The sequence below is a fragment of the Cryptotermes secundus genome, unplaced genomic scaffold (assembly GCF_002891405.2).
Source record: "Cryptotermes secundus unplaced genomic scaffold, Csec_1.0 scaffold142, whole genome shotgun sequence".
Classification (NCBI taxonomy): Eukaryota; Metazoa; Arthropoda; class Insecta; order Blattodea; family Kalotermitidae; genus Cryptotermes; species Cryptotermes secundus.
In genome coordinates, this window is record NW_019743148.1 from 213,451 (window position 1) to 224,800 (window position 11,350).

Sequence of the window (11,350 nt, forward strand, 5' to 3'; positions counted from 1 at the left end):
CAAAAGATGAATTTAGACAATGTTTTGAAAAATGGAATAAAAGACTAGACAAGTGTATTAGTGTAAGTGGAGAGTACTTTGAAGGGGATTGAAGGTTTGTGCTTAAAATTTGAATAAATAAGTTTAAAAAAAAATAAGTTCGGTCTCTTTTGCGTACCCCCTCGTATCTACAGCCTACGTATGTGTTTATCACAAATCAACGGTCACAACTATGAATAACAAATGGGCGTGCTCTGCACACTACTAGTTATCATAACACACTGTCGAACGTCTACCAACTTACTACACTAGCACCTCAGTCATCACTCGTTACATTATTTTTCGTATTCTACCCTAAGGGCTCGCCGGGCACACTGAAAAGAGCTTTTCCACATTTTAACAAACAACCGTTTACCTACAATAAAGGTTAACAGCATGGCTTATATGAGCAAACATTACTTACTTTAATAGAGACGCAGGCCAGACACCAGCACTTGTAAGACCCATGTCGAATAGAGCCTCCGGCTGAATATTACGTTTTTAGATCAAATCCCCATTGAGTTTTTTTCTCATTTTTATACACTAATTTTGCTGGCGCAGCAGCTGGCGAAAGAGCGAGGTTAACTACTCCCCTTGTTCTACATTTTGGGGTGGAGGGTGGGTCCATGGTACCTCATCGCTGTGTATTTGATAAATTCATTATACTCCCGTGGCCCAGTTAGCGGAGCTTCCTACTTATGCGATTATGCATAAATGCTGATCATCAACATTCTTAACCTAGATCCCTAGTCCCTGTGTTGTCATCTTTGCTGTAAAACGCTTTTTCGCAAGTCTTGACACATTTAGGCAATGTCTTTTGATTTTCAGTCTCAAAATTGCGACACAACAGCAAGATTTTGCCTTCACCATCATTCAGCAGGCCTACTGTGCCCTTGATGGGCTAACTGCGAAATTGACCATCTGCTCTATTTGGCCATAATTTCTTGGAAACAGCAAAAACAGACTCATTTAGAAGTAATGTTGTATTTTAGCATCCTGTTGCACTGATTCTCGTCCATGATATGTATGTATTGGCCGCCTTGTAGAGCACTATATCTCACATGTCACTTCACTACATGTTTCGGCATCACAGTGCCATTCTCAGGTGTGTTGTTTACACTAAGCTATTGCATTGCTTGCATCATGCGTTGTTCATAAAATTATTTAAAATGTTAATTCTTCATCAACTATAATAAAATTTGTATACACTAAAACTTGCTAAGGTTTATCATCTTATGTCTTAATTCAAGCTCGCGTATTGTATGATTCTTCCACTGTGGGAGTCGTTTTTCCTATATTGTGTATACTGTGTTTTGTGATGTGTCTTTCCTTGTTGGCTGCGAGCATTTTGAAGTGGCCAACCCCGTGCAAACTTGCCACAAGTCTATCCTGTATCTTTTGTTCTATGCTTCTGTATGTCTTCCAGTGTTTCTATATTGCCTATACAGAATTTCTGACAACTGAGAACTGCAAACATTAACAAAAAACCTGAGAAGAAAGTCTAAAGACTTGGAAGAACTGTCATAAGAAAGGACCAAAGGATTATGAAAAACAGACAATGAAAGTGTATTATTCTACAATATCTTCAGAAATGGACACTGTTGTTGCCAGAGAGGTGCTTCAGACAAAAGCCAAAGAAACTGCACATACACTTCATGTAAAAAAATTTCAACTGAATAACGTGTGGCTGAAATCATTCAGAACAAGGCAAAAAATTAATTTAACACTTCTAAATTTATCTCCTCGTATCACTCCATATACTGACCCCAAAAATGTACAGAATGCCTATAAACGTTTCCTAACTTCAATTCACAGTATCCATGATTCATTTCAACATTTCTGGGCTGTGGTTTACACACTATGCTACGTACTCCTTGCTGTACTTCCTCACATTTATTTTCCATAACTTGTTTCCATATAATGTATAGCTGAATACTATGGGCATTTATTACATGTCTGTATATTCTCCTCCACATTATTCATTTCACACAGTGATGAGCTTTATCACTCAAGTTTAAAGTGTCAAACTTGTTCTAGTAAATCCCCACTTATTATCACTTTTTCTTTCACTACTGCACATTTCTATTACTTTCTTTTTCACTGTACAAACCATAATATGGTATCTTTCTAGTACTTCATTAAATTTTGGTACATGTGATTGTTAAGTCATCTACAATATCCAGTATATGTATCTGATCACCAGCAAAAAGCACAGTTTGAAGAACACAAGGTTTACTCACTATGAACCCTTTTGGATTTAGGTTTTTCCATATTTCTAGCACCTTACATATAATTCTAAAAGCAATGGGAATAATTCAAAACCTTGTTCTAAAACTCTGTTCAGCTATAAAAATATAATGAATTTGGCAGAGAATCTGTTGATATTGTCATTCTTGTTCTACAGAAGAACTGTATTGCACATAGTAAGTTCTTTGGTACATCATAGCTAACTCTACACTATCTCACATAACTGTATCATTTACGCTACAAACAGCAAATACAAGGATTCATCATATTCCCTCCTTTTCTCCATAGTTTGTTTTATTGTTAATACTATATCAATATGCAACCTGCCTTTACACAAAACCACAATGATTTTCATCTACAATATTTTCAGCTATCAGTTGTACTTATTCCTTTGAGAATAACTGTATTTTAGGGCTGTTGACAGGGAGCAAATACTGGCACTGTTATTTCCTTTTCTAAATATATGTAATGTCTGTGCATTACCGCCAATCTTCAGGTGTACTTCCAGAATTCCATGCAATATTTTTTAATCTTTTCATAAATGTTAAGTCAGGGAATGTAAGATTTATATGGTTCTTCAGTGACTGATGGATATAACAAACTATGAACATTTAATACAATCTACAAACAAATAATAGAAACACAATAATATGCCAACCTCCTGAACCAAAGATCCCAGTGCTTGTTGTGCCTGCAGACTGACCAAACAGGGATGGGGTAGCCTGTGTCTGCTGCTGCTGTTGCTGTTGCCCAAACAGTCCACTTCCAGTAGAAGTTCCAAACCCTCCAAATGCAGGTTTGTTTGCACCAAATGCAGAAGTACCGCTGGTACCAAATAAACTTGTGTTTGCATTCGGCTGACTACCAAATAAATTACTGCCTGTGGTACTCGAAGGAAAACCTATAAAAAATTAGGAAAAATAAATATATATTGTCACATTTATGGAGTGTGACTACAGGGGGGGGGATTGATGACCAGATTTATGTCCATGTAACTCCAGTATATACTGTCACATGACAGAGAGACTACAGACGAGGTTTGGACTGGTAATCAAACTAATTGGGTACTTTAACATACAGCTTGTGACTACACTTTACAGGTCACTGTCACACAAAGACTAGCGTTCTCAGTCATGCTCTTCACTGCACTGCTTGGTAACATCTTCCAACAGAAGACGTTCCTCTGCTTCTGGGCTCATGTCCGCATAGGTTGCCATCCATCTCACATTAACCTCCTACTTTTCTAACTGTCATCTCTGGACTCTTCTGTAATGGCACCTGATCCTCATTATATAGCCTCACCATGGGCTGCACAGAAAACACCACTTCCAGTTCTTCCTCTATTGTTGCAGGGGCACATTACTTGGCAACGGCTCTGGTACTGTTGCATGCTTACGAAGCTATTCCCTAACAATGGCTATCTCTGCTGGTTTCTTAATTCAAGCATTCAGAAGATAAGCCACAATATGTATGTACACTATACACACAGCTTGGCATGGCACATCATCCCCTAACTTATGCAGCTCATGTTCCAACAGCTGCCCAGTCACTTGAATGGTTGCATGCTTCACTACCACCAAGCTTAAGCCTCTTATATTTTCTGTGTTGGGTTTCACATTTTCCAACATCGCCAACATTTGCATTTTCATTATTTTGTCTAACCCTTGCTGGTTGCCTGCACAGTTTTGTTATGTAATCATAAATATACGGTACTTGGAAAGCCACGTGCAACTCGTACATTACACTAATATTATTGTATATTTATGTCACACATTCTCTAACATTCTATGTTGTAACAAAAATGGAAATATCTACTTAGATCACACCTTCCTTCAGAGGAGTTTATATGTATAATAGGTATATGCAGTATGATACTGAAGAGTTTCATCTTCTGTGATATAACACCATATAGTCTGGTGAAAGCCATCCAACATATCGGAGGAACATATCTCTGTCTTCAGGGACGAAGAGTAAGCTGAGGAAGAATCCAGGCAACCATATGCTTGTTTCCTGCTTGGCTATTTGAACCTGAAGATAGAGAACATGTGTTTCTCTGAATCATCAGTTGACTTTCACCCGACTACACAGCATTATGTCCCAGATGACAGAACTCTTCATAGCCACTGCTGTGAGAACCTCACAACCAACACAGGAAGACAATGCTTATTTTCTGAATTTTGAATTTTTACCAAATGCTGATGACTGTGTAGTTTGAGTCTGTCCGAATACTGGAGTAGCTGTAGCTCCTCCAAACAGGCCGCCAGTAGTAGGGGTGCTACTACCAAACAGAGATGAACCAGTTGATCCAAAAGCGGGTGCTGTAAATCCTGTGGTTGTGTTCTTTCCAAAGGTTTGCCCAAATGGACTTGTTGCAGCTCCACCACTAAAACTACCTCCACCTAGAAAGAATTGGTATTATGTACTACAAAGCATAAGACTGAACAAGTGAGAGAAACTTTCTATGCAATGTACTTTCATGAACACTAAATATTAAACAAAATACAAGTATGTAAGATTTGAGGCTTTCACGGCGGTGATTATGAAGAAAGCAGTCTTCTGGGATTTGGCGCCGTGTATATGTGGTGTTAACCGACGTTTCGGAGGAACGTATCGCCCCCATACACGGCGCCAAATCCCAGAAGACTGCTTTCTTCAAAATACAAGTAAACCTATCATTTTAATAAGTGTATTGTGTGGCTGCAAAAAAAATGTCTATTGCTTCCAAGAAAGAATACAAATATTGGAAAACAAAGTATCCAGCAAAATATCTGAAGCTTTGGGGCTTAAGTACATACAGACTGGTGGGCAATACATCCATATTTATACAGGCAACTTAAGAGTAGAACTGCTAGAGAAATTAAATGAAGGCTATTATGGTATGGCATCCAGTTTATTAACACATTGAGGACTGCTTGCATGATATCATGCTTTTGGCTTGTAAACATGGCGGACCAGTCTCATATCATGATTTTAGGACATGTTAGTTTGTAACACACTATACCTTCCTCTGGAGCCACCCAAATGAATGACTACTGAATAATATTACTCCGGAATGTTTGCTTAGTAGGCAGTAACTTGACCTTGCTGCTTTGGTTCCCCCTCCAAAGGAAAATGATCTTTGACCCTTCAAGCTCTTATGTACCAGGCAGGAAGTTAGTGCAATATGAATCAAGGACAGAAGCGGTTGAAGACGTACCGATCTCTCAGAGAACAAGAAATATCTGACTTGTTCTCCGATGAGCTATCTGACGTTCCAGCTGAGAGGAGTAGTGAAAGTGAGACAGTGGCAGTGACAGGGGACAACAAAGTAGCTCCGACGAAAGTGCAGGTAGTAAAATTGCGGGAACAGCCACATGGGGAAAAGTAGACAAAATGCCTACTTTGGGACAGTTTACTGGAAATCCAGGGGTGAAAGAGATTCCATCGGACCCAATGCAAGTGTCTGAAGTAGCAGAACTGTTTTTTGGAGATAGGGATACTCGTGTTGTGAATATGATTACAACAACTCACAATTCGAGCATGGTTGATGTTCAAAGTAGACACAGACAAGTAAAGAAGCCTATTTGTATTTCTGAGTATAATATGTTCATGAAGGGAGTTGACAGAGCCAATCAATGCTTGGTCTATTATTCTCTTCCTAGGAAAACAATAAAGTGGACAAAGAAAGTTGCCTTGTGGCTTATAAATTGTGCCATTCTCAATTCATTTTTGGTTTACAAAAATCGAAACCTTGATTCAAAATTGAAATACAAAGCATTTCTGATGAATGTGGCAAAGGCCTGGGCTACAGACCAGATGGTGGCACCAGAACCAGAATCAGACACAGACTTAGTGTGACCAGGCCCATCAACTCCCACCCCAAACAGGCCTCATGTGGACCCCCCTGGGCGACTCTTGGGTGATATGCGGAAACATACCCTCGTGAAAATTGTGAAGAGTGAACATTCCAAGGGGAAGCGTCCTTCTAGGCAATGCCGTGTTTACACAGTTCACAAAAAAAGGAGTATGTCTACATTTGCAAGTTCTGTGTAATGCCACTTCACAAAGGGGAATGTTTCCAGAAATATCACTCTCTCAAGCGCTTCTGGGAGCATTGGTAAGTGTCCTCCAAAAATTTTAGTTCACAAAATTAATTAGATTTTAAAGTGAACAGTGCACAAGTTGTAGCGAAAACTAAGTTCATTGTGTGAAGAATAAGGTACAAAGTATCACATTTTGTTGCAGAGAAAATGTGTATATCATGTGTTTATAAAACAAAGTATACCTATACCTGTATCCTGGAGGAGCTGAGGTAGCGCAGTCAGTATAGCGACTGGGTATGGGCTGGACGACTGAGAGGTCAGAGTTTGAGTCTCAGTATGGTCAAGAGTTGTCTCTTCTACAAATCATCCAGACCGGCTCTGGGGTCCACCCAACCTCCCACCCAATGGGTACTGGGGGCTCTTTCACCTGTGGTAAAGCGGCCGGGGCGTGAAGCTGACCACTCACCTCCAGATAGCGCTGAGGTCAAGAAAATGTGGATCTACACATCCACTCCCCCATACGCCTTCATGGCGTAGTGCTTAATTCATTGAACACAGGGACAACTTTACCTTACCTATATCTTGGATAGCAGCCATTTGGCAGATCATGAAAGGGATTAAGAAATAATATCATACAGCAGAGAAACAGGTTGTGAGGGTGGGAGGTTGATGAAACCACGTGATTAAACCTTTAGGATCCATTACCAGATAGTATGTACAATACCTAAGATTAATTAATGGTCAAAAGAGAAGTGCACATGGATTGCTAAAATTAATGGATAAAAATATAGATGCTAAGATGTGTTCATTATATACAGCTGAGAAAGTCTGATAATTACTTCATGCAAAACATGGACATACCAAATGTTGTAGCGGTACCAGTCTGTCCAAATGTTGACTTCATATCTCGGAACATGATGACCAGCTTTCATAAACCTAAAATGAAAATCCAAGAGATGAAACTTCCTGCTAGGATCACAGATTACACATTTCAGTTGCTGAAGTTGCTACTATTCCTGGCCATCTAATGCGAAACATGTTGACATGATCTCTACTTCCTTTGCTGGTAAGTGAATGTAAATATGTTTTGCTAATTCTCCGAGATTACATAGCTTCATCTGACTAATTTAAAACCAAATCTATACTAGGAAACTGTTAAATGTAGCATTTTACAAGGGGACGTGGGAAAAGCTGATCACAGCCTAATTTGATGTACTACCTGGTATCTGTGTGGAATGACTAGAAAAAGCTTTCATCTAGACAATCAATTTAAAGTACAGAGCTCTCAAATGAATCTTGTCTTATTGCATGTTGTGCCTCATGCATGCTGTGTGTTGTGCATCTTCAGTGCAGAGCCTGCTCAAGATCCCATACTTCCTTAGCAACACCTTATAACTCTTTATTTTTTTACATGCATCTGATATATGTACCTTCCCAGCTCTATTTCAGGATAAAAGATTTTTAACGCCATACAGTGTGAAAGATAAATGTTCATTTTATGGAACCCAAAGGTTCATTACTGTGTTCACAATGGCCCTCCAATAGTCCCTATCCTGAGCCAGATCAATCCAGTCCATACCATCCCATCCTATCTTTCTCAGATCCATTTTAATATTGTTCACCCACTGATGTCTTGGTCTTCCAAGTGGTCTCCTTCCTTTTGGATTTCCCACCAATATCCTACATGAATTCGTCTCCCCCATTCGTGTTACATGCCCTGCCCATCTCATCCTCCTTGACTTGATCATTCTAATTATACTTGGAGAAGAGTACGAGTTATGAAGCTCCTCATTATGGAGCTTTCTCCAACCTCCTGTCACTTCATATCTCTTTGAACCAAATATTCTCCTCAGCACCCTGTTCTCAAACTCCCTCAGGCTATGTTCCTCCCTTAAAGTCAGATACCAGGTTTCACAACCATAAAGAAACACAGGCAAAATTAATAGTTTTGTATATTCTAATTTTCATTTTTTTAGACAGCAGACAAGAAGACAAAAGGTTCTGAACTGATTGGTAGCAAGCATTACCCGAGTTCAATATATTTTAATTTCCTCCTGAATCAGGTTTTAATCTATTATAGTCGTTCCCAAATATCTGAACTGTGCCACATTTTCAAAACACCTGTTACCTACCTTTATATCACGATTTTGTCCTGCATTTTGCTGATGAGATAGCAATATATACTTAGTGTTCTTCGTATTTACTTCTATATAAACTTTACATGTGTCAACTAAAGTCTGTGTGTTTCTTTATGGTATATATTGTAACGTGTCTGGAATCCAGAGGAGTCGCTTCTATGGAAACACTAGAATAGACCGTTACATAGGATATTATATTTAAGCATCCTGTAGTAATGTAGTTACTACAGTAACGTGTAACAATTACTGTCTAGCCTCAACATCTCCCAAACTTATTGACCTCCACAGCCTGTTATAGGGATACCTTTACTTACTTTACTGACTTCACCTTGTCCTACACTGTGAACACGTTCACTCTCATTCCTATCCTTGTCAAAGTCACACTGTATTCTTGCAACAGCAACTGATCATTATATAGCAGGGGCACAGACCACATAGAAAACACCTTGTATTACTGTACAGACATTTTAACAAGAAACTGCTTAGCAACCAGTCTCAGTGTATATTATTATAGTAACATGTTTGCCTGAATGTGTTTACCTAGCAACAGGGTTTTCTGGCTCCACAGCTTAATGCTTTGAGCAAATCCATCACATCATTCCCTATTAACAAAATTTTTCAACTCATGGTTAAAGGAACTTCCTTAGAAATAGTCAACAATTTATTTAAAAAATGGTTTGCTCAAGCTTTTAAAGGTCTTCGCGGTTTTCACTGCCTTGATCATATACAAGTTTTTATTTTGTTTAATTTTCATATGTTCATTCCTTGACTCAAATTCTCTCGAAAACAGCTTATTGACATACAATGAACCACAGAGTTCAACACTGGCTGTGCCAAAGCTCAGGCAATTACCTGCCGGCTTCCCATTACAGCATCATGGGTCTGATCTCAGGTCAGGTCATTTGGGATCTCTGGTACAGGAATTTCCATAAGTGCAGGTTTTCTCCAAGTACTCCAGTTTCCCTGCCTATCCTCATTCCACCAACTGCTGCACACTCATTAATTATCCTAGCAGTGATGTTATATTGTCTCAATACTGAGTCATTCAAATACATAAGACTGAAGAAGTTGAATATTTAACAAGACATCAAATTGAATGTTCAAATTTTTATCAATAAAACTTGATGGCTTTTACACATATGATTTAACTCTATTTGATTCTTATACCTTCATCAGGAAACATACCTTTTTAGAACAGCATCCCTAAGCTGTTGAACACAACTAGACACCAACACTATCTTTTCCATTTAATGAACTATTTTCATAATCTGACATATGTTCTACAGTTTACCACTTTGTATGGTCATATACACTAGTGTTCCCCAACTGTTGATCTGCAGACCTACCCTTTTCTTTTCTGTCTTCCACTGTCAACAACTAATGGTGCAACACGTGAACTGATGAGGAAAGCAGAATTTTGAGGTCAACTGCTGTATCACTCAAACATCAATAAGTATATCCTTGGAAGACAAATATGGCTGGCAATTTAAATTACTCCATATGCCTTCATGGATAATTTTAAATTGTGAATGTTCACTATGGAGAATCATGTCACTTCAATCTGAACTTTTATATTGTAAATAAATACACCTGGACACTATGAAACAAGCACAAGTCTTTAGGGCACCAGATGTTTTTTCATTACAAATCTCTCTTCTCCTGCAGACACTGTACAACAATGTACTTACCTACGTACTGTACATAAAAATAATCATGATTCATATTTATCAGGTAACGATCGAAGTGTACATTGCCTATAAATTCAGTGAACTTTTGCATATAAATAAAATCAATGCCTGTACAACCTAATGCTACTCTACATTTCATGATATTCTCAAGTCCTATCACTGACGCAGGTATTTAGTTTTGAAATTTGCAGATAACATTTAATGCAGCCAACAACAAAGACAATGTAGCAGCATGCACAATGTTTCAACATATTGCAACACATGTAAAAGAACCATTACTTCCGTGTTCGCAGTACACGAGGAAAACTAACCGACTTCTTACCACCAAAATAAATCCAATACAGTTAGAACTAAGTATAAATAACGTTTATAATACCGTATACAGTGAGGTATTTAAAGAACTGTTATAACGAAAAGTGACTATTAAAAAACAAAGTACCATTCCAGTCTCAGTGACGTCCAATATAAATTATGCAACTGGAAGTCAAAACTGTTTTGTAGACTGAATTTTGGGTTTCGTGTTCAATGGTCCAAATTTATAACTAGCTTTCGTACAAAATTTACTAACGGTTATGACGATTATTGGTTACTGCCACTTCATTTCCTAACACCTTCTTACAGTCGCGATTGAAGTATCTAAAGTATAGCTCTTACCTTTGGCAATGAAAGTTTTATGTCGCTTGAGCAGTACACATTATACACCCAGTAACTATATCACTACATAAAAACCTTAAAAATAGCACTATCGTCCAATCCTCCTGCGATTTCACCATTAATAATATGGCTTCTGTCCCTTTCCACCGCCCAGCAATCCACTTTTATGCAGCACTTCTTGCGCAACACTTTTTCCACACTTACCACATTACTGCCAACACAGTTTCTCGATTTCCCGATCATCCATTAGACAACTGACCACGGATCATACAGAGCTCATGTGAGACAATGGAAGCACCGCAGGTATACAGTTAGAAACTTGAAATATCGGTAATATTATTCCGTGTTTGGTTTATTTTATTAACTACATAGATCTGGCTGAGGACGGCTCATGACAATACCAGTAGAAGTAAACACGGTAACGAACCATATGGCTCAATAAAATGTTGGGAAATTCTGCTGGCTGTGACGTCGTGTAGTCTTGTAGATCAAGGCCCCACGTAATTTTATTTATTTATTTCATATCATATCCATGGATCATTGTACATGTTATAGGACAAGTCAAATACTTTACAATACAATA

General features: G+C 38.4%; 1 protein-coding gene across 4 annotated transcripts in view; it reads right to left on the bottom strand.

The window, feature by feature from the left end:
• Positions 1–10,962, bottom strand: part of LOC111873755 (nuclear pore complex protein Nup98-Nup96) — a 68,403-nt gene extending 57,441 nt beyond the window's left edge. For 2 of the 4 annotated variants that reach the window (XM_023868702.2, XM_023868701.2), the window contains exons 1-4: positions 10,768–10,962; positions 7,149–7,223; positions 4,455–4,664; positions 2,924–3,166 (exon numbers count right to left, since the gene is read on the bottom strand). In XM_023868702.2, coding sequence (XP_023724470.1) covers positions 2,924–3,166; positions 4,455–4,664; positions 7,149–7,203 — 508 coding nt within the window. In that variant the 5' untranslated portion in view covers positions 7,204–7,223; positions 10,768–10,962. The remainder of the gene's footprint in view (positions 1–2,923; positions 3,167–4,454; positions 4,665–7,148; positions 7,224–10,767) is intronic. The other 2 variants (XM_023868706.2, XM_023868705.2) reach the window with 1 other exon arrangement.
• Positions 10,963–11,350: the final 388 nt, after the last annotated feature.